General features: G+C 38.6%; 1 protein-coding gene across 1 annotated transcript; it reads left to right on the plus strand.

Moving 5' to 3' along the window:
- Positions 1-12,538: 12,538 nt before the first annotated feature.
- Positions 12,539-13,498, plus strand: LOC142841456 (olfactory receptor 11A1-like). The gene has a single exon (XM_075958327.1). It carries the CDS (start codon positions 12,539-12,541, stop codon positions 13,496-13,498), a length of 960 nt encoding a protein of 319 aa, XP_075814442.1.
- Positions 13,499-24,768: the final 11,270 nt, after the last annotated feature.

Consider the following 24,768-nt stretch of genomic DNA (forward strand, 5'->3'; position numbering starts at 1 on the left):
GAATATTTTGAAGAATGAAGCACTAATCTTACATCTTTACTAATTTAGAATGACAATTTGGACACCTAGCTCATAATCAAAATTATCTTGATTTTGATAATATGACAAGTTATAGTTGTAAAGTATTAAGCTAATTTCTACCTTAATGTTGTGAATGATGACTATACTAATTTGATAGTTCAAAGGTAATAACCACTGGGAAATATTTTCATGTCAATGATACTTTTGTGTATTAATAGCATGCTTAGCATTTAAAATATCACTTTTTTGCTCATCATAAATGAAAGTTTGGAGTCTATGTTTGTAGAAAGAAAGTTTGGAGTCTATGTTGGTGGAGGCTAAGCTCCTCTGACCTTAACCTGGCCTAATACTTGTCTTTCCATCTTACCTTCTACCATGACTAATTTGTGTGCTGGAATCTTCAGAGTGAGTCAGAGTGTGGGATATATTTATAAAGCAAGATACTGAGCTAAAATAAATCTGTCTTTACAATATGTTACGTAACTTTGTCTACCTTTGTTTCACCATCTGAAACATAAATATATTATCAATACTTACTTGATAGAATAATCTCTAAGATAAAATAATTTCTAAATAAGTCAATGTCCAAATACTTTATCACAAGGGTCACAAAGCAGGGAGTGTGCAGTAGATATCAACAGCTGCCATTGCTGTGACCACGGTCACCATCACCTCTTCCATCACAATGATAATGAGGTGACAGTCGCATTGAAGAATCATGCAAGAAGACTGCAGAATCATAACAGAACTGTGTATAGACTCTCAGGAGAAATTCCAGATCTCTGAAAGGGGAACTGCCAACGTTCTTCGTCTTATTCCCCCACTTAAAAAAATCATTTCAAAAGATCCTTGTCAATATCTCCTGAGTTGCTATGGGAAATGTGTGAGGCACTAAGACTCTTTCAGAGTCTTGTATCATAGAGCAACCACCCATATGTTTTGTTACCATGACCAAAGGGTCAACTATAGAAAGTATAGAAAATGGGGCCAAATGTAATTAGATTGCAGGAAAGCCCTTGAAAATTTGAATTGTGGAGGGTTTATCTCAGTTTTTTTCACTGCCGGACAGAGTATATTAACATTCTTGTTTTGTTGAACCTTGACTAATTGGAAATTTTCAACAACTTTTTTCTCTATCTTGAAATAAAGCAGAGAGACTGTTATATAGAGAATTTTATCTACGTAGCATGCATATTCAAGGAAGCAGGGAGAAGGGTATATATTTAAGTTGATTGAATTCTTTTTCTTTTGAAAAACTAATAATTTGTTTGGCTGCTCTGGAGACTAAATTAATTCAGGCAAATTTCCTGGAGAGCATGCTGATAGCTCATGTGAGAATAGTGAACCTGAGTGCAGTCTGGAAACTTCGCATGAGTTACACACTAGGGTGTGCCCATGACCCGATTGAAATTAAAATTGGAGGCCGAGAAAGCCATAGAGACGTTCGTACAGTGACCATTCAAACTGGAATTCTGAATGCCCCAGATAAACTATGTGCATGTAGAAATATTAATAGTCATGTATGGACCTTAAAATTCGAAATATCTTATTCGGCTTTTTGTTTGTTTTTCGAGACAAGATGTTTCTGTGTAACTCTGGCTGTCCTGGAACCAGCTCTTGAAGACGAGGCTGTCTCTGAACTCACAGAGATCCACCTGACTCTGCCTCCTGACTGCTGGGATTATGGGCGTGCGCCACCACTGCACAGCATATCTTACTACTTTAGGTAGTTTACTTAGAAATTCCCTCCCTATCTACCTTCCTCCTCTCTCCTTCCATTGCTTCCTTTTTTTCCCTTTCTTCCTCAATATTATCTTTCCTCAGGATATTTGCTGAGTATGCAGAATGTCTCAGTATTAACTAACAATACAACCAGCCTAGACACCACTCTTCCTATCACAGAGTTGGCAATTTACAGCATTACTGTTTCTCTATCTATATATACAATGCCCTACTGCTTATATTTCTTAGTTTTTTTAACTTCAAGTATTTAATATTTTTGCAAAAGAAGAGATTTATTTTGAGACTGTAGAAGACCAGACTGACATACAAAGACAAATGGAACCGAGGCACCACTGACAGGGCCTTGTAGCTTGAACAACTCAAGGACTCCCCTGCTCTCTCTACTAACCAACATTGTGGAGAGGAAGTGAGGTGTGCTTAATTAAGACAAGGAAGCATAAAAACAAGCAGCATCACAAAGAAAAAAATAACAAAATAAACAACAAGAACAAGAATAGAGAATAGACACAAACAAACTATTTCTTAATATGAATGTGGAAATACATCGCAGTGTATTTCTTTCTTTGACTTTGGAGAATATATTCTTTCCCACTGCATTTATTTTTTTTAATTTCCTTTTTTGCATCTTTTATTATAATTATTATTACAAATTTCACCTTCTCCTCTGCTCCTATTTCCGTCCCCCTCACCAAATTCCCCCTCTCCCTCTCTCTCCAGTCCAAAGAGCAGTCAGGGTTCCCTGCCTTGTGGGAAGTCCAAGGTCCTTCCCCCTCCATCCAGGTCTAGGAAGGTGAGCATCCAAACAGACTAGGCTCCCACAAAGCCAGTACATGCAGTAGAATCAAAACCCAGTGCCATTGTCCTCGGCTTCTCAGTCAGCCCTCCTTGTCAGCCATGTTCAGAGAGTCCAGTTTGATCAGATGCTCCATCAGTCCCAGTCCAGCTGGCCTTGGTGAGTTCTTATTAGATCAGCCCTGCCATCACAGTGGGTGTGTGTACCCCTTGTGGTCCTGACTTCCTTGTTCATGTTCTCCCTCCTTCTGCTCCTCATTTGGACCTTGGGAGCTCAGGCCAGTGCTCCAAAGTGGGTCTCTGTCTCTATCTCCATCCATCGCCAGATGAAGGTTCTATGGTGATGTGCAAGATATTCATCAGAGTGGCTATAATATAGGGCCAGTTCAGGCGTCCTCTCCTCAGCTGCTCAAGGAACAAGCTGGGGACATCTTCTTGGACAACTGGGAACCCCTCTAGAGTCCAGTCTCTTGTCAACCCTAAAATGGCTCCCTTAATTAAGATATATACTTCCCTGCTCCCATATCCACTCTTTCTCCATCCCAACCATCCCATTCCCCCAAGCTCTCCCCATCCTCCCCTTCTTCTCTCTCCCCATCTCCCCTTACCCCTACCCAACCCCCACTCCCAAGCTCTCAATTTTTGCCTGGCAATCTTGTCTACTTCTGATATCCAGGAGGATAACTATATGTTTTTCTTTGGGTTCACCTTCCTATTTAGCTTCTCGTGGATCATGAATTATAGGCTCAATCACCTTTATTTATGGCTAGAATCCACTAATGAGTGAGTACATACCATATTCATCTTTTTGGGTCTGGGTTACCTCACTCAGGATAGTGTTTTCTATTTCCATCCATTTGCATCCGAAATTCAAGATGTCATTTTTTTTTTACCACTGAGTAGTACTCTAATGCGTACATATTCCACACTTTCTTTATCTATTCTTTCATTGAGGGACATCTAGGTTGTTTCTAGGTTTGGCTATTACAAATAATGCTGCTATGAACATAGTTGAACAAATGCTTTTATAGTATGATAGGGCATCTCTTGGGTATATTCCTAAGAGTGGTATTGCTGGATCCTGGGGGTAGGTTGATCCCGAATTTCCTGAGAAACTGCCACACTGATTTCTTAAGTGCTTGCACAAGTTTGCATTCCCACCAGCAATGGATGAGTGCTCCCCTTACTCAACATCTTCTCCAGCCAAAGCTATCATGGGTGTTTTTGATTTTAGCCATTCTGACAGGTGTAAGATGATATCTCAAAGATGTTTTGATTTCCATATCCCTGATTGCTAAGGAGGTTGAGCATGACCTTAAGTGTCTTTTGGCCATTTGAACTTCTTCTGTTGAGAATTCTCTGTTCAGTTCAGTACCCCATTTTTTAATTGAGTTAATTAGCATTTTACAGTCTAGTTTCTTGAGTTCTTTATATATTTTGGAGATCAGACCTTTGTCTGATGCAGGGTTGGTGAAGATCTCCCAAAAGTAGGTTGCCTTTTTGTCTTAATGACAGGGTCCTTTGCTTTACAGAAGCTTCTCAGTTTTAGGAGGTCCCATTTATTCAATGTTGCCCTTATTGTCTGTGCTACTGGGGTTATGTTGTAGACTACTTCCCACTTTCTCTTCTATCAGGTTCAGTGTGTTCAGATTGATATTGAGGTCTTTAATCCATTTGGACTTGAGTTTTGTGCATGGTGATAGATATGGATCTATTTTCATTCTTCTACAGGGTGACATCCAGTTATGCCAGCACCATTTGTTGAAGATGCTTTCTTTCTTCCATTGTATACTTTTAGCTCCTTTGTCGAAAATCAAGTGTTCATAGGTTTGTGGGTTAAAATCCGGGTCTTCTATTCGATTCCATTGGTCGACTTCTCTGTTTTTATGCCAATACCAAGCTGTTTTCATTACTGTAGCTCTGTAATAGAGTTTGAAGTCAGGGATGGTAATGCCTCCAGAAGTTCCTTTATTGTATAAGATTGTTTTTGGCTATTCTGGGTTTTTTGGTTTTTTCCATATAAAGTTGAGTATTGTTCTCTCAAGGTCTGTGAAGAATTTTTTTGGGATTTTAATGCATTGAATTTATAGATTGCCTTTGATAGAAATGCCATTTTTACTATGTTGATCCTAGCTATCCAAGAGCACGGGAGGTCTTTCCGTTTTCTGGTGTCTTCTTCAGTTTCTTTCTTCAATGCCTTAAAGTTCTTGTCAAATAGATCTTGCACTTCCTTGGTTAGAGTTACCCCAAGATACTTTATGCTGTTTGTGGTTATCATAAAAGGTGAAGTTTCTCTGAATTCCCTCTTTGCTGCTCTATTCTTTGTGTATAGGAGGGCTACTGATTTTTTTTTAAGTTGATCTTGTAACCTGCAACTTCACTGAAGTTATTTATCAGCTGTAGGAGTTCTTTGATGGAGGTTTGGGGGTCACTAATGTACACTATCATATTATCTGCAAATAACAAAAGTTTGACTTCTTCCTTTCCAATTTGAATCCCCTAGATATCCTTATGTTGTCTTATTGCTATTGCTAGAACTTCAAAATCTATGTTGAAGAGATATGGTGAGAGTGGACAGCCTTGTCTTGTTCCTGATACTACATTTAAAAAAAGTTTTTAATGAATTTAGAACTGCAACATTAGAACCTAATAAGTACATATGTGGTCCATCACCAGTTTTTCTAAAAGAGATATTAGAATAATTCTGTTTAATTCCCTCTAGCCTCAATCCTTGATTTAAAAAAACGAGAGAGAGAGAGAGAGAGAGAGAGAGAGAGAGAGAGAGAGAGAGAGAGAGAGAGAGAACATACATCAGTTGCTGAAAGGGGCTCCCAAGGGTTTATTTTTAATTATTTATTTATTGTTATTTAGTATGCACTGGTGTTTTGCCTGCATGTGTGTCTGTGAGGATGTTTCATCCCATGTAACTGGAGTTACAGACAGTTGTGAGCTGCCATATTGGTGCTGGGAATTGAACTCAAGTCCTCTGGAAAAGCATCAAGTGCTCTTAACCACTAAGCCATCTCTTCAGCTAAACCCTGAATGTTTATAGGAGAAGAGAAATAAAGCAAGATGCTCTGTCAATATAGACTGGATCATGAGGCTGGGTCCTGGCCATCATCAGGTATGCATCGTCCGGTGTGCACCATGGGGAGGGATGTAGGACCTCGGGCTCTCTTGCTTAAGGAATTCAACATCTATGACAGATTTTCAGCCACTTATTCATGAGCACATCAAAAGGGTGTTAAGTGTTGACTGGCATGGGGAATACAAAACAAATCCAAACATTTCCTTTCACTTTTTCAGACTCAACAAACATGATTTCCATGAGTTAACAACCTCCAAAGGGGGCCATAGACATCAGTCACACAGACAATGATGTTGAGAACAGAGTATGAGGCCACTGCTGATGGACTTTTTCACTCTATAAAAGTGCTTTTCAGCTGATTGTTATTTGGGGGTGAATAGGACCACATTAACTTCTTCAATGATTGCAAAGGTTACATCCAGAAAAAGGCAGGTCCAAGTTGCAGGAAATCAGTGAACAGGCCATAAAAGTAGAATTGAAAGGGATTATAATTTTGATTTGTTTCAAATAATTACAGCTTATCAAACCCAGAATAGGTCTTCTCTCTCAGGAAATGGTTTCTTACTGAACCTGTGGTTTTAGTTCAATCCCCAGAATGCTAGTTGTTCTAACCATCACACAATGCCATGACAAGTGTACTTCCCACATAAAATAATAAATAAATGAAGAGGAAATATTAACATTAATAACATGATTATTTTAATGTATTTTGTATAGTACTTTAACATTACAACAATATCTCATTAAAGCCCCACCATTCATTTTGTACATTTGTTATGAAAAATAGCATTATTTTTATTTTAATGATCAAGAAACTGTATCTCAGATAGGTTAAGGATATCACTCAAGAACACACAGCTTCTAACGGATCAATAGGAATGCAAAATCACTATCTGTACATTGGTTTTTGGGAAGGACTTAAGGGAAGATCTCTTACCTTGGTTCAAGGTGTAGATAAGTTGTTTCCTGACAAGGAAGGACTAAGTGGAGGGTCAGATTTCTAGGAAAATGGTTGACATTTACCAGTCTGGAACCCAGGGTAGTGCTATGTTCTGTAAACCAGTCTGGATGCATGTGAACCATTTTGTTGTCTGCCATTTCTATGTTAAGCTTGTGATTCCTGACATCAGTATGAATGCAGGATCAAGCTGGTAAGTGACATCAAGGATACCCTTCTTTCCAGACTGCATTTCCACCATCTTGTCACTCTGTCCCTGTCTCTCTGCATGTCTTTATCTCTCTCTGTCTGTCTGTCTATCTCTGTCTCTGTCTCTATCTCTGTTTCTGTTGTTCCCTTTTTTGTGTGTGGGTGTGTATGTGTGTTATGTATGTGTCTGTTTATGCTTGGATATGCATCTTAATTTTCATCCCTTGGCAACTGAACACACACTAATTTCACAACTTGCCATCAAAAACAAGAAATAAGATTAATTTGCATGCCTGATTTTTTAAATAGTCGTCCTGGCATGGGAGGATAACTTCTCTGTGATTGCAGATTTTGTGTGTGCACAGGCATGTGTGTGCATGCATGCACACATATACACATGCAACCCTATAGCTCTATTTTAAAACTTCTTTTCTTTTGAATTTATTTTTCAAAGTTCTGCCTAATAATCATGGATTGTATCTAGAGGCCCACTCGCTAAAAGCAGGTTGAGTCATAAGCAGGTTGTACAAGTCCAGGAAACCTGCAGCGATGACTAAGAGAGTCATTATTTGATAAAAGGGGAAAAAATAGGTATTGGTTTGAAAGAAAGGCTGGGGGAGCATGAAGAACTTCTCGAACAGGGGAAAAAACACTTCGAAGCTAGCTGGCAGGATGAGTGGGGGCTGGAGAGAGGCAGTCTTGTGCAGCGAGACTTGTGTTGCGTTTTAATCACATCTCTATGTGACTGGGTTTTTTTCCCCTCTGTTTTTTTTTTTTATCCATCAAGTAGGAAAAAACACAGAGGGGATTCAACAGTAACTTGGCTCTTTCAACTTTGTACCTTACTCTGCCCTGTCCCTGCACGTTTTTAAATTGATGCCTGGAAATTTTTCTCAGCGTGAGTTCAAATAGATGTACACACTGTATACTTTCTCTAACCTTGTAAATATTGGCAGTTTAAAATTAAACTCTTGCATCATTCTTTGAACATCTTCAGTGACTGCCAACGGGGTATGATCAGGGTTTAACACACAGAGTCACGTATTAAAATATAAACAGACAAATTCATAGGTCAAGTGTTTACCACCAACCTTTGACTTTATTTCTGGAATGTATATTCATGTCTACTTTACCTACAGCATTTTAACATATTTTTTACACTTGAAAATTTTCTCTTGGTCATTCTATTGTAAGCCATAACAAAAATATGCTTGTAGAATATAAAAATGTTTTCAACAAAACATGCTGTAGTCAGAAATTCCCAAAGTGTTAAATAACCATGTAAGCAGCTGCTCCATTACTAAGTGGCAAAATATTAATTAGAACCTGAGACAACACCCCAGCTTCTATGTCTTATTTACTCTCTTCTGCTGTGCTCTGGAATCTCAGAGAGGAAAATGATGACAGTCTTACTCAAATTCAAGTGGCCGGATAGATAGACCTTTCTCTTTGGAAGAAGCAATGTATAAAAGAAGAGGCAAGAAAATGAAGCTAGAATAATTCCTCAACCAGAGTTACATTAATAGCAGATTGATTTTTCCAGAAACATCTGTATGAAAATTGGAAATTCTCCCTGTTTATATACCTGTAGGGCAAGGTGACTTTAAATTGACACCATTTATATTTTAGACTAGAAAATTATGTGCTGTTGGCATTGTCCTGTGTGCATTGTAGGTAACTGAGCAAGATACCTGACCTCTGTCCATAGATGCCAGTAGTGTGACCCCTTCAGGTCTTGACAACCAGAAATATAGGAAAATATTGCCCAACATTCTAGCCATATAAACCCAAGTTTGAATATTGGTTTGTTATCTAGCTTGTGAAGAATATAAAAAGTCATATTTAATCAAGGATGGTATTTTAATAGTGTGAACAAAGGAAAATCTGGATAATTTGGTTTAATTTCTCTTTCTATGTAAGGGGGAAGTTGTTGAGACCATGAAGAAAACCTTCTCAGAGCTATATGAACCTGTCTAAGCACTGAGTCTTAAATGAACCCAAATCTAGTGTGGATAAACTAGAAGTCATGTTATTTAATAATGTGAAAATGTTCTGCTGCCTATCACATTCATTGGGTGATTCCACTATTATGTCATATCATAAAGTATGCTTCCATAAACTAAGATGGTTACATTATACTATAATCTTATGGGACCACCGCCATATATGTAGACTCCTACCTGCTGACTGAGTTGTCATTATGAAGCACACACACACACACACACACACACACAAAACATTGGGTTATACCACAGATGAGAAACAAATGGAAAAGATGAAGTTACTAGCAATAGATATCATACTGTTTACAATCTTTTTACTTAGTGTTAACTATGATACTAAGGGTTTTGCAAGGCCTACTGCATTGACTAATCATACTATCTCTGGAGGTAGGTAAACTTACTTGTTTGTTAAGGTAAGATGCTATAACAAAGACCTCAGAATATTCAGTATCGAACAAAATAGAAACATGCTTATCTGCATGATAAGACTCCTAATTACGGGTCTCCATGCCAGACAGTAGAGCTCCCCTTTTTGGGAACATTCTAGCAGCTCCGAATCACATTCTGTTCCTATCTCATTGGTTTAACCCAACTGCAAAGGTGACCATGGATTTCTGATAGGCAACTATGCCTATACTCAGCTACAAGAGGTCTAAGACCATTTTCAATTTCAAGGTTTCATTTAAAAACTTCACTGTGCATTTCATGTGTGTGTGAGTCAGAGGAAAACTCCTGTTCTCTCCTTTTATAACAGGTACCAGGATTTATCTCAAGTTGTCAGACTTAGAGGTCAGCACCTTTACCTGCTGAGCCATCTGGCCAGCCTGTAAATATTTTTTCAGTAGAACATAATCACCACCACCCTTCGTTTTTTTTTTTTATTATCTATGCTGGTTCCTAAAGATCATAGCATTTAAAAAAATACTTATGACAAATACTAAGGTTGGCTCCCAGATCTTTAAATGTTACTTTCCAGCCTTTAAGAAAAATAAAAAGTTTTGAAATCCATGTTCTAGAAAAGTAAATGGAGACTTAGAGATATAAGAGGTCTGTGAAGCTTTCTAGTTAATGGATGGGGACATAGAGGCACACTGAATACAACGAAGTGTTCCAGGTACCATGTGGGGATATTCCTGAGATAGGAACATAATTCTGTTTCACTCAAAAGACAAAGTCCTATTTATCTGCTCATACTACCGTATCACATTATAAAGGAAATATTCATTCTGTATTCTCTCTGCTAGGCCATATTCTAAGAAAGGGGGATTCATTAATTAGTAAAAACATCCCTGTTTTCATGGATCGTGGATTAGAAATGCAAATTATTAGAATTCAGTTTAATGTATTAATAGTATATGATGTGTGTGATAAGTGTTACAAGCCATCAACAAAATACGTTCAGGAAGAAGGGAAGGTGGCAGCAGAATTGGGTAAGGATTTATTGCTGAAAGAAATGGTTAATGGTTGCTTCTGTTTTGGAAAAAACAACCATGGAGAATGAGAGTCAGCCAAAGCTTTTGAAGAGGAGGCAGGAGCCTGTGCTGGGAACATCCAGTGAAAACCCTGAGTTCCTCCTCAAAGAGGAGGTTGAATCAAAGGTCAGGAGCTGGACAAGAATGAAGAACAAAGAGAGCAGTGTGGGTGCCCACAGCTTGTGTGTGTTGGTGGTGGGGGAATTGGTACAGAATGAAGACGGAAGAAAACAGCTAAAAGGTACAAGAGCACTGCGGAGAGCTGGCCTTTTAACTCTTTCAGAGAAAAATTTTCTAAACTCCCTTTGCACAAAACCATAGAACACACATGCAGATAGATACACACGCATGTAAATTATAGTAGGCCTTATGTTCAATTGTATGGTGGAAAGGTCCTGCCCATTTGAGTCCCACAGAACTGCACATATCCCCTCTGCTACATGGTCATTTGATGATCTAGGAAAATTGTTAGTATTGTTCTGACATGATTTGTTGAATATTTTCTAAATGGCAGGCCCTTTATATACACGATCTCATTAAAGCCTTCCAGAGTTGCATAAGTTTACATTAATGGCATTTGAAAGTATGTTGAGGTTAAATTGAGTGTTAAAATTAAGTAGTGATGGCTAGTAGTTAAGAAGTAATAAAAGGATATGCGAGATGGCTCAGTGGATTAGGGCACTTGCTGCTAGGCCCAATAACCTCCTTTTGATTCCTAGGACTCACGTGGAAAAGGAAAGAACAGACTCGCACAAATTGTCCCCTCATCTGCACACATGAACTATGGTACAGCTTTATACACAATAAAAAATAAATTTAAATAAAAATTTAAAGTAGTAAAAAAACAAGCAATTTTTCTTCTGTGCATTTATATTACTTGTTAAATTTTAACTATGTAGTGATTAGTAATGATGGTGAATCTTTCCATGGGAATGCTTTCTCAATACTTTTCCCATGTAAACAAAAATATTTAATGCTTATTTAGTACTGTTATGTGTCAGACCCTCCCCTAATAGCATGTATTTCTCAAATAAAACAACCGAGCCTCAAGAGAGGTCAAGTAACGTGGCTGAAGTTAAACAGTCTGTACACTGAGAGGGTGAGATTGGGTCCAGACAGTGTTGCTTTGACGGTGATGTGCTTCAGCATTCTCCCAACACTGCCTTCTCAAGCAGACCAATAACAAAGTTGAAGAAATAGATTAGTTGCTGATACATATGGAAAGCCTGTTTATTTAGATCTGGTGACCTGATAGTCATTTTCTTCAAATGTCAGGCAAGTCCTATGGAGCAATATTCCAATTGACTGACATCTTAAACCCAAATTTGAAGTGAGAACAAAGATTATATATGTGCCTTTTCTCTTTGAATGTGTGATTGCACCAAAATGTATGTGTATTTGTAAGTGCATACATGCATGTGTTTGTTTAGATATGTGTAATATGAATCTAAGTGGTGGTTTAAATACCATCTTCTAGGTTTCCTTCCCAAGCCTAAATTCCAGCGTTTTATGAGGCAATATTTAAAAATTAAAATCCTTGGATTTGGAAGTGAGTGTAATTGGGGTGCATTGTATGAAATTTCCAAATGACTAATAAAAATATTGTATTAGGGAAAATAAAAATATTTGTTCTCTTTTAGGGTAAACACCTAGTTTCCCACAACATTCTCTCTCAAGCAACTGCATCAGGAATGGCATTTCCAAACAAACATGGATGGTCCCACAGCAACGATGGAATGTTTCTCTGCAACAGGCATGGAGTATCACTCTTTATTTCATGCTTTATTCAAGAAGGCGGCAAATATGAACTGTTTTGATGGCCATTATTTCTTGGAATTGTCCATATCTAGCAAATATTTTGCTTGTACATTTCTTCTGCGCATGCAACAGATTCTAATCATGGTTGGTCTCTATGTATCTCCTTTGAATGTGAATTTGAGAGTATCAACTTGCTATTTTAGATTTACTGGCATTAACCTGCTCACAGTATAACGTTTTCCTTTAAGGTGGGGAATAGATTTTTATTAGGTGGGTCTTCCTCTTTGGATTCCTCATTCTTGGTTCATACTCTGCTCAGATGACAGATCAGTTAATTTCTAGAAACAGTTTCCAAAGACAAACTTAAGTGGTTCTGATAAGAACCAGAGTCAAAAAAACCAGCCCCATCAGTTAAGATCTCTAATCACTGATAGACTTGGATCACATGGAGAACCTTATCTGTAGAGTGATCTGACATACTGCTATGGAGAAACTAAGACTGTCTCAGGAACATATGCCTGCAGCGGGGCCAGGAAATACCACTATGGTGGTAACTGAGTTTTTTCTACTAGGGTTTGGAGACCTCAAGGAACTGAGCCCCTTGCTTTTCTTGGTATTTGGCATTGTCTATCTAGTCACAGTTTCTGGTAACCTTCTTCTTGTGGCACTGGTATGCACCCAACAAGGACTCCAGACTCCAATGTACTTCTTTCTAGCAAATCTTTCAGGCTTGGAGGTCTGTTATACATCCAACATTGTACCCCGGATGCTGGTGGACTTACTTCGGGAAGATAGGGCAATTTCCATGGCAGGTTGTATAACTCAGCTATATTTCTTCGGGGCCCTGGGAAGCACTGAGTGTTATCTCCTGGCAGTAATGTCTTATGACAGGTACTTGGCTGTCTGCTGGCCCTTGCACTATACAACACTATTACACAGAACCCAAAGTCTGGGACTAGCAATTGGCTCATGGCTTTGTGGCTTCTCAGTGGCAGCTGCCTTCCAGGCTGCTATGCTATCTAGCTTGACTTTCTGTGGAGGCAATGAAGTTGACCATTTCTTCTGTGACTTGAAGCCTCTGCAGAAGCTCTCCTGCTCTGATCCCTACCTGGTTAACCTAGTCTGCATGAGTCTAACATCCTTGGTAACCCTGGTCCCTTTTGGACTAACTTTAGCCTCCTATTGGAAGATTCTTTCTGTGGTCTTACATATCCCTTCCATTGTTGGCAGGCAAAAGGCATTCTCCACTTGTTCTTCTCATCTAGTAGTTGTAACTTTGTTTTATGGAACTTTAATCTTGGTCTATGCTGTGCCCTTGGCTGCCCAGGTGCCAGCTCTCAATAAGACCTTCTCCTTGTTCTATACTGTTATCACTCCGATGTGTAACCCTCTTATCTACAGCCTCAAGAACAAAGATGTCAAGGAGGCTGTGAGAAAATTAAGAATTCAATGGTATGATTTTAGCTTCACTTAAATGATCAAAGTGATAGCAATCTGAAGCAAAACCAACCTTCCAATCACCAACGGAGTCTTAGTAAGGCTAGCATAATAGAATAGGTTATGATTATTTTAACTCCAAATATATGCTAGTTTAAGGATGAGTTTTTCTTAATATACTTGGAATAATCTAGTTTTCCTTGAGCATATTTACACCACAATAGGGAATAAATACTTGCTAGTTCATAGGAAGGAATGTGTAGTGAAGCATGTGATATGTAATTGATACACCCAATTTTTCCAAGAGCACAACGTAGGAGGTAAAAACGTTTTTTCTTATGTTTCATAACCATTCGTTGATCTGTAACGCTAAAACCAGTTAATATGTATAATTAGTAAGTGTTAATAAAATTCAAAAGAGATAATCCATATTTTGGTTCTATTGTGGCTATAATGATGTTTTTATATATTTTCATTCTTGGAAAATTTAGTGTGGGTGCGTGCTGAATATTGTCCATTTATACCCTATATGTCTCTCTCATCCCCTTTCTTTTCTCTGCTGAAGTGCTTCTTCCCAACAAGCCCCCTGTTATTTATTTATTTACTTATTTATTTATTGCTCACTGGGTTTAATTATATTTGCTTACTTGCAAGAGTATGAATGGAGAAATGTTTTCTGGCAGCTTATCAATGGCTGTACCACTGAAGAAAATGACACCCCTGTTGATACATCTGGCCAGACAGGTCGGTATTGTAGCATAGAATGTTCAGAGCTGCATGAGACCATTCATGACATGCCAGTTATGGGGATAAGCAACTGCTTTCTGACTGGATATGAGGCCCATTCCACAGGATGAATTTTATGTCTGGCACAGTAAACCTGGCAAAAAGTTCATGACTGGGAAAATCCTAGGTTCTGGAGAGGCCTATTGTTACCCAAATAATATTGCTGTGAAAGGGTCTTCAAAATATGTATCTTTTTATTATTTTATTTTATTACTTAAAAAAATACCAATCCAAATTCCCACTACCTCCCCTCCTCCCACTTCCCTCCCACTCCCTCCACACACCCTCCCCTCATGCCCCTCCAATCTTAAGAGAGGGCAAGGCACCCTGCCCTATATCTGTAGATTTGTGTTGCTTCCAACTTTGATTGGAGAGAGTTGTTTTTGAAGTGGGTTGTGGTTAATACAGAGCCACATTCCTGTTTATGGGAGCTAAGAAACTGGGAGTACTCAGCCATAGACGGGACATCTGTTTCACCCCCCACGAAGGCTTAGGGAACAAACACAAGAGTGGGAAGAACGAACTTAAGAGCTGGCTAATGAAGAGGAGAGCTATGAAATGCGAACTTTGGTCACGGCACGAGTGCTGCACATATCAATTCACAACACTACACAAAATCTGCATACTATCAAGACCATCAAAATATCAGCACGAATTTGGCAGGAGATCCCAAGGCTCCATCCTTGGTAGAAAAGCTATTGACAGTGGATGGTTATTAAAGGAGGGAGGGTCACTTTTTTGGACACATGACTGCTAGTATGTTGCCCATATCTCAGTAAGTGCCCCCTCCCCATACACATAAAGACAACAGAGGGTTACCAATTAAAAAAAAAGGAATGACAGCTGGGAGGAAGACGGGATGAAGAAAACTAGGTAGCATTGTTGGGGGAAGGTAGGGATAGATGACTATGATCCAAATGCCTTCTATAAATGCATGAAAATTTCAAAGAATAAATAAAAATATTATAGTTTTAAAATGAGACATATAACCCTCTTCCAGCATCCACTAATTGCTCATAGGCCCCCAGTGATGGGTGGGACTTTATTAGCCCCTCCCTAATTTATGTTGCAGCTTTGGCTGACTAGATATTTTATGGGTGCTCTGAGTTACTGTGTATAACCATTATGTAGTTTGCTAAAGACACTGTTTTGTTGCACCCCCCCCACCCCAAACAGGATGTTTTATTCTTTCCATGCCTTCTTTTCTTGATGTTCCCTGAGCCTTGGAGAGGATGACATGCCAATCCATTCACCATATTCAACAGTCATTTATTCTCCATCCTTTGAATTTTGTGATTCTCTGCATTAACCACCATCTAATGAAAAAGAAAAGAATAGAAGGCTGAGAGCATGTCGTTATGCATGCAAATTTATGCACATAAACATAAGCATGTGTTCATTTAACATAACAACAGTAATTGATTCTTCCCTAAGGCCCATGACCTCCGCAACCATAGGTTCCTGAGTAGGTGTATATTATCAGGAATGAATTCCTTCTTGTAGACCAAACCTCATATCTAATCAGAGAGTAGCTAGTTACCCTGTAATAGTCCTACTGTTGCATTGGTGGTCATATCTTGACAGCCATGTCATTATTATAGCTCATGAGGTCCACAGTTAGGTAGGAGCATTTTTCTCCTCCTGCAGTTTATGTACCACCTGGTACTAGGAAAGTTAGCCAACCAGAAATGTGCCTTAATCATTTGCAGCAATGTCTCAGGCATGTGTATTGCTACCAGCACATTATTTTTTTTTCCAGATTGAATTTCCTTTAACACTCACAGCTACCTACTGAATTTTCATTCTCTTTCTGTTTTCCTCTTAGGTTTTTTTTTTCTTTTTACTGGTATATACCTGAGTTTTTCTCATTGGAATCGCATGTATTTCTATTTCTTTTGTCTTTGTTACCAACTGCAGGATATTATTAAATAGCATAATAAAGCTACACACTTCAAGAGAGAAGAAAAATTAAAAAAAGGAGAATTCTACTCAGGAAAGGGAGAGAATACATTTATTCAATCAAAATATTTATTGAAAGGCTAATATTATCCATGGATTCTGCTGCGTGCTAAGAAGAGAATAATGAGCAATGTAGACAGTTTCTAAGCTCAAAGACAATATCATTTAATAGCCATAGTGTCAAATAGTTGAAAAATTTACGTTTTAATATTATAGACTATGTATATCTTGAAAGAACTACCCACAAAATCTCAAAGTGAAGCTTCAAGGCTTCTATTTACCTTAATTTTAAAAGTAATTTATTACTATGAAGCAACCTAATAGAAATGCCCAATAGTATTTTAGAGGGACATATAAGCAAAAAGAAAGGCACATGAGATTCACCTTCTCTTGGAACCTTTTATGACTGACTTTATGTTAGGGCTTCCCCCAGAGAAGGACTGGATTCTTCTTTGATGCGTAGCATTAGTGTTCTGCACATTTTTTGTGCATAGGTTCCACCTTCCCATGAGATTGTAAACCCTTTGCAGACAGAGACAGAGAGTCATTTGAAGTTGCACTTAGCATAGGAGTCATTTGACATTTATATAGGATGATATACAAGCTTCTAAGCTTGGGACTCAGTTTTTTTTCTCAGTGTTTTCAATGACTTTACTCCTATCTCCTCCAGTCTCATTTCCTATTAGGCTGCATAGTTACAATTTACTGTATCACTGTTGTGAATAGTTACACATACCCATACACTATTTATACAATACCTAGATAACATTTTCAATGTTTTGATCCTAGTTTCATCATCTTCTTCAGAAAGATTTGTCTGTCTTTTTTCATTTATCACATTGTAGATCCAAATGATGTACTCCTCTTGCTATAGTAGTCACTATGTGCCAAAGTTTAAGGAATCGTCATGTTATCTAGATTAATTTATACAACCAAAATACTTACTGGATTTACTGTTACCCTTCAAGATTTTTTTACTGACACACACCTGGATTTGTCTTGCTAGGTATACTTATAGCACTATGAATTTTACTACAGTGTCTTCTATACCCAGAAGAATGCTTGCCCAATAGGAGACCCCGAGCAAACGTTTTTTGAGTTACTGGCTCAGTGCTTTTCTACCCTTACTAAACTATTAAAACTGTTATGACATTTTTTTACTTCAGATATCACCTATATAATAATAATCCCTCAAGGGGTGAATACAGTCATAAGCACTGTGAAAGAAGAGTGCAGGATTCTAGGAAGGCACAGAACAAGGGTAATTTTTTTGGATCATGCTGAGAATATCAGAGAAGGATTCTCTGAAGATAGAGCATCTGAAAAGAAAGCCAAAGGACAAATAGGAATAATCGAGGCAAAGAGTAAGTGTAAGTTTCGGGGGGGGGGGGGAGAGAGAGAGAGAGAGAGAGAGAGAGAGAGAGAGAGAGAGAGAGAGAGAGAGAGAGAATAAAGAAAGTTGGGTGGTTAGAGAGATGAGGAAAATCTTGGAGGAATTTAGGGAGGAGAAAAAATGAGAAATATATTGTATGGAAAATGGTTTTTTTTTAAAGATGGGGTGGGGTAGCGGGGAGAAGAGCTTACAACAAGGTCTTTCATATTAAACACTTTAGAGTATTCTGGGAAGAGAAAAAGACAAGTGTGGTTAGAAAGTTGTGGCCATGGGAGAGAGTATCAGAGCTAAGACTGGACAGCAATAGTTCCATGCAGAGTTTCACTGGACTTCACTGTGAGATTGTAATTCTTGAAGGGTTACTTGTAGAATAACATGACATAACTTTATATTTTTAGTCTGAATGGATGCTTGGCGAAGAATAATTCTTGACAGTGGTAAAGAGTTAACAGCTGTTGGTAAACTATTTAGAACACAATTACAGTATTGTTGGTTAGGGAATCTGAAGTGTGGGTTAGGTGAATACTAGCAGCGATAAAAACTGAACTGCATTTGATATATCCACAAGGAGAACTGATGAGGTTTCTTGATGATGTACGTGCAGGAAACATCAATAATAACTCCCTTTTCAGTGACTGCGAACTGAATAAGTACTTGCACTACTCATTGAGATATAGAAGGCTCAAGTAGGACAAGGGAGAGGAGAAATGAAACATCCTGTTTTGCACAGAAATGTTCTGATTTGGTGGTGGATGTCAAGTAGGTAATTACATATACTGATTTGGAAATCTGGAGAGATAGATAGTTGAAAAATAAAAATTTGGACGTCATCAGGATGTAGGTGGCATTTAAAAGTATGAAAGTGGGTGCAATCATGCGGAGAAACAATTTAGAGGAAGAAAACAACTTCGAATAGGATCATGGAAATGCCATCACTCAGACACCGGGTAGATAAAGAATATCCAGTAGATGAGGGGGAGAGAGAGAGAGAGGCAGGAAGCAGACCATGCACTTGAAAGAGCATATTTCAATAAGAAGAACCTGATATTGAAGGAATTATGCTGAAGGAAGGCTATTTGGCGGAGGAATAAACTACCACAAACAGAAGCTTATTATATGTGATAACCTGGACATCATTGAGTACTTCAAGAAAGAAATTCTTAGTAATGATGGGTGTGAGGCTGTAATGGAGTGGCACAAATGAATGGCAAAAAGGAAAAGAAGAGAAGACATTATGTATAGCTACTTCTTTGGAGAAATTTGACCCTGAATAGAAATAATTGTAGCTAGAACTAGAACAAAATGCTTGATGGAGGATGTTACTTTTATGATATAAGTAGAAAATGTTTGATTACTATTTTTTCTATTTTTAGTCTTTGCAGGTTATTTAAATTTATTTTTTTCCATTAAAAAAATTTACACTTCCTCCCCTCCTCCCATTCTCCTCCCGCTCTCCCACTCACCTTCCTCCCTTCCCCTCCCTCCTTAAGAGAGGGCAGGGAACCCTGCCCTGTGGGAAGTCCAAGCCCCCTCCCCCATCCATGTCTAGGAAGCTTTGCATCCAAATAGACTAGGTTCCCAAAAAGCCAGTACATGCAGTAGAAACAAGTCCCAGTGCCTTTATCAATTGCTTCTCAGTCAGCCCACATTGTCAGCCACATTCAGAGAGTCTGGTTTGATTGCATGCTCAATCAGTCCCAGTCCAGCTGGATTTGGAGCTCCCATTAGGACAGGCACACTGTCTCACTGGGTGGACCTACCCCTCGCGGTCCAGACTTTTTTATTCATCTTCTCCATCCTTCTGCTCTTCAACTGGACCTTGGGAGCTCAGTCCGTTGCTCTGATGAGGGTCTCTGTCTCTATATCCATCAGTCACCAAATGAAAATTCTATGGTGATATTTGAGATAATCATCAGTATGATAGTGAGGCAACGCCAATTCAGGCACTCTCTCCACTGCTGCCCAAGGAGCTATCTGGGGACATCCCCGTGGACACCTGAGTTTTCCTCTAGAGCCAAGTCTCTTGTCAACCCTAAATAGGCTCTCTTAATGTAGATATCTTCTTCCCTGCTCCTATATCCACCCTTCCTCCATCTCCACCCTCCCACTTCCTCAAGCTCTCTCCAGTCTTTCCCTTCTCCCTTTTCTCTTCCCCTTTCCCCTTTCTCCAACCCCACCCCACCTCCACTTTTGCCCGCAATCTTGTTTGCTTCAAATTTCCAGGAGGATCTATATATGTTTTTCTTTGGTTTCACCCTAGTATTTGGCTTCTCTAGGCTTGTGAACTATAGGCTTAATGTCCTTTGTTTATGGATATTTTTTATTATATATACCAATCCAAGTTCCTACTCCTTCCCCTTCTCCCATTCCCTCAACACACCCCATCCAATCCTCAGAGAGTGTAAGGCAAATTGATTTGGGGAAGGATCAAGGCCCTCTCTACTATATCTAGGCTGAACAAGGTATACATCCAAAGAGAATAGGTTCCCAAAAAGCCAGTACATGTAATAGGGATAAATTCTGGTTCCACTGCCAGTGGCTGCTCAGTCCCTCCCAGCCATGCAACTGTCAACCACATTCAGAGTGACTAGTTTAGACCTATACTGGTTCCTTCCCAGTCCAGCTGGAGTTGATGAGCTCTCATTAGCTCAGGTAGACTGTTTCAGTGGGTGTATTCTTGGTCTTGACCTCTTCACTCATACTCTTATTCCTCCCACTCTTGAACTGGACTTTGGGAGCTCAGTCCAGTGAGTGCTCCGATGCAGGTCTCTGTCTCTGTTTCTATCAGTTGCTGGATGAAGGTTCTATGGTGATATTTAACATATTCATCAGTCTGATTACAAGGCAAGTCAAGATGGGGCTCCCTCTCCTCTATTGCTTAAGGCCTTAGCTGAAGCCATCCTTGTGGATTCCTGGGAATTTCTCTAGAGCCAGGTTTCTTGTTAACCCTATAATGACTCCCTCAATCAAGGTATGTCTTTTCTTGCTCTCAGCACTTTCCTTCCTACTTCTCAACAATCTCATTCCCTCAAGTTCTCCTCACCCCTCCCCTTTTCCTCTAACACCCTTCCTTTCCCCCCACCCACATGCTCCCAATTTTTTCAGGTGTTCTTGTCTGTTTCCACTTTCCAGGTGGATTTATATATGTTTTCTTAGGGTTCATCTCATTACTTAACTTCTCTAGGATCATGAACTATAGACTCAATATCCTTTGATTATAGCTAGTATCCACTTATGAGTGAGTACACACCATATTCATCTTTTTGGGTCTGGGTTACCTCACTCAGGATAGTGCTTTCTAATTCCATCCATTGCATGCAAAATTCAAGATATCATTGTTTTTTTTTAAGCCAGTGAGCAGTACTCTAATGTGTAAAGTGCCACATTTTATTTATCTATTCTTTGATTGAGGGGCATCTAGATTGTTTCCAGATTCTGGCTATTACAAATAATGCTGTTATGAACATAGCTGAACAAATGTCTTTGTAGTATGATTGAGCATCTTTTGGGTATATGCCTAAGAGTGGTATTGCTGGATCATGAGGTAGGTTGATTCCCAATTTTCTAAGAAACTGGCATACTGATTTCCAAAGTGGTTGTACAAGTTTGCATTCCCACCAGCAATGGAGAAGTGTTCCCCTTACTCCACATCCTCTCCACCATAAGCTATCATTTGATTTTTCTGATCTTAGTCATTCTGACAGTTGTAAGATGGTATCTCAAAGTTGTTTTGTTTTGCATTTCCCTGATGGCAAAGGATGTTGAATATTTCCTTAAGTATCTTTTGACCATTTGAGATTCTTCCATTGAAAATTCTCTATTTAGTTCTGTACCCCATTTTTAATTGGGTTATTTAGAATTTTGATGTATAATTTCTTGAGTTCTTTGAATGATTTGGAGATCAGTCCTTTGTCTGATGTGAGGTTGGTGAAAATCTTTTCCCATTCAATGGGTTGCCTTTTTGTTTTATTGACTTTGACGTTTGCATTACAGAAGCTTCTCAGGTTGAGGAGGTCCCATTTATTTATTGTTGCCTCAGTGTCTGTTCTACTGAGGTTATGTTTCGGGAGTCTTCTCCTGTGCCCATGCGTTGAAGATTACTTTCCACCTTATTTTCTAGCAGGTACAGAGTGGCCTGATTTATATTGAGGTCTTTAATCCCTTTAAACTTGAGCTTTGTGTATGGGGATAGATATGGATCTGTTCTCATTCTTCTACATGTGATTCAGTGATGCACAGCATGATTTGTTGAAGATAGTTTCTTTATTCCATTGTATAATTTTAGCTTCTTTATCAAAAATCAGGTGTTCATGGGTGGTGAATTAATATCTGACTCTTTGATTCAATTCCATTGGTCAACCTCTTTGTATTTATGCCAGAGTCAAGCTGTTTTCATGACTGTAGCTCTGTAATAGAGCTTGATGTCAGGGATGGTGTTGCCTCTGGAAGTTCCTTTAGTACACAGGATTGTTTTGTCTATTCTGGTTTTTTTTGTTTCCATATGAAGTTTAATTATTGTTCTCTAAAGGTCTGTGAAGAATTTTGCTGGGATTTTGCAGGGGATTGCATTGAATCTATAGATTGCTGTTGGTAGGATTGCCATTTTTATTTTGTTGATCCTACCTATCCAAGAGCATGGTAGACCTTTCCATTTTCTTGTATCTTCTTCAATTTCTTTTTTCACAGACTTAAAGTTTTTTTCTTAGAGTAAATAATCCTAACTATAGGGTACATAGGCAGCTTGGAGGACTGTTATGTAATGTATATAGTGTGTACTTTGTATTAAGACACTTCTGTGAAAGATGTTGCTTATTTATATTAACACATACATATATCTTTGAATATATAATGGTAACAATTACAGTAAAATTATTTGGACCCTTGAAATTTGTCTTCAATATCAATAAATGCATTTGTATGAAGTATCTTCTTCCAAAAATTGGCAGATAGTAGCTGCCAACTAAATATGCCATGTTATTATATTCCTCCAGGTTAGTGTAGGTCTGTGTACAATAATTTTCTCTGTGTGTGTGTATGTGTGTATGTGTGTGTGTGTGTGTGTGTGTGTGTGTGTGTGTGTGTGAGAGAGAGAGAGAGAGAGAGAGAGATACAACATTCAAGTTAGTGTATCATATGCAAGCACATATGACAAGCATGAGATGTATACTTTTTAATGAGGCCAGTCTAATTTACAGACATCTTTCTTGTATCTTTTGTTGAGGGCCCTGTTTACCATCTTTAAGATGGATTCCATGGGTCAAACTTGGCTGCCTTAAAGACCACTCAGATTCTCTTATTCTGCCCTTCTGTGCAGCCCGACAATTCCACTCCTCTATCCTGTGGTTCAGCCAGAGCTGCCACCTGTTCTTCAGCCCCTTCAGGCCAGAATAGCTTGCTTGAAACTGACCTAGTGACACTGATCAGACTAAGCTAGTCCTGGCATAACCAGGAGCAGAAACAAGGTGACAAGGTTGGCCTGCAGGACTTTGCATGGTGTGAACCAAACTCCCTTGGGGACAATAGAAAACAGGACGCTGGAAAGGCTGCCTGAAGTGAGGACAGCTGTTTTGGGGGTACATGAAGCTTATGTAGCACCTATAAGGGACCTTGGTCTATTAGAAAAAAATCAAGTGAAAAGGTCAAATGAGAACTTCAGAGTCCATCCCTTGATAGCAACTCTTGTGTATACACACACACACACACACACACACACACACAGAGAGAGAGAGAGAGAGAGAGAGAGAGAGAGAGAGAGAGAGAGAGAGAACCATCTCATTAATTTAATATAGGAAATAACTTAGTTACTACCTGACTAGTGATATTTACACAATTGCCATGTTAGAACAGAAGAAAGTTTCACAAACATTTCACTAACAACTCTCTCCTCTTCTCCCTCTCTCTCACTCTCTGTCTCCCCCCTCCCCACCTTCTTTCACTCTCAGACACAGTGCTCATCAAGAATCCTTGTCTGCTCTTTGAAGTCAGGCTGAAAGACTCTAGTGTCAGACTCCTTGGTTGGCAGATGCTGCAATAGCTGTCTCTTTGGCAGTAGTCAAGAAAAGATGCATTTTCAAGTGCGTGTTCCAAATAAAAGACATGTCCAAAGAATACTCATCATTGAATTCAGTTACTTCAAATGTTTAATCTAGGTCTTATCCTTTCACATTAATTCTTCTTGACACAATTCGGCCTTCTTAGGTTGATTTTTAGGTCATCATTGTGAACAGAAATCACTGGATTTCATTGAGTTCCGGAGATATCTTTAAAGAACTCTCATGAAAAGTACAAGGCTCTTGACTCACCCACTAAATGGTCATGGGCTATTTACTTCTTAAGAAGTGTCTTGTCTCCTCTCTAAAGTCCTTGACTACTAACAGTATTGTATATTGTATCCAGTAATCCTTTGATACTTACTATTTGACCTCAAGTCCAGCAACCAAACTCAGTTAAAAAGTGTATAAAGTGCTACTGGGGAAGGTGTTTCTAGAAGTATTCTCCATAGGTTTGGGTGGATTATTTTTGTATCATTACTCTGGGCTGCCCTAAGGTTATTAAACGATAATCTTTAGTTTTCAGCTCAACAAAAAAATAGGAAATTATGGCTTTTAAGAAAGGAACATTTAGGTGCCTATAACATTTTAGTTAGGAGTCATGGTGATAAATAGGTAAGTTCATGATATACAACTGACTCATTTTTATACCCAGCTTTAGAGTTTTCCAAGTTATCAACAATGGAAAGAAAATAATTGATTGGTAAATTACTACCATACCCAAATAATGGAAAGTAATAGTATAGATTTTATTTACTTCTTAAATATTGTTATATTTTTTCTGTTTTCTAGCAAAAATTCCATTAAGCCTTCTTCTTAAATAAAATTAATATTTCATATTAACTTAAATAACTATTTATAAAATTAATTATTTACATTTGGAAGGAATCACAGAGAATAATAACGCCTCAACTAATCATTTGACTAAGAAGAAAGTTCACTTGAATAAATTCTCTCCTGGTATGCAGAGATACAGAGAATAAAGGGAAGCCTGGAATAGCAGTAATGCAGCTGAAGATAAGAGACTACCAAGTCCTTGTTTCTGGAGAGGGCATATACCACCATCAACTCAGGAATGATTGCTTTGTGTTAATGTCCCAAGGAAACAGAAATACATCC

Source organism: Microtus pennsylvanicus, chromosome X (assembly GCF_037038515.1).
Source record: "Microtus pennsylvanicus isolate mMicPen1 chromosome X, mMicPen1.hap1, whole genome shotgun sequence".
In the NCBI taxonomy this organism is placed as follows: domain Eukaryota; kingdom Metazoa; phylum Chordata; class Mammalia; order Rodentia; family Cricetidae; genus Microtus; species Microtus pennsylvanicus.

What these genes read in the sequence shown, in the direction of transcription:
- LOC142841456 (XM_075958327.1), top strand. Translation starts at nt 12,539, where the DNA reads ATGCCTGCAGCGGGGCCAGGAAATACCACTATGGTGGTAACTGAGTTT.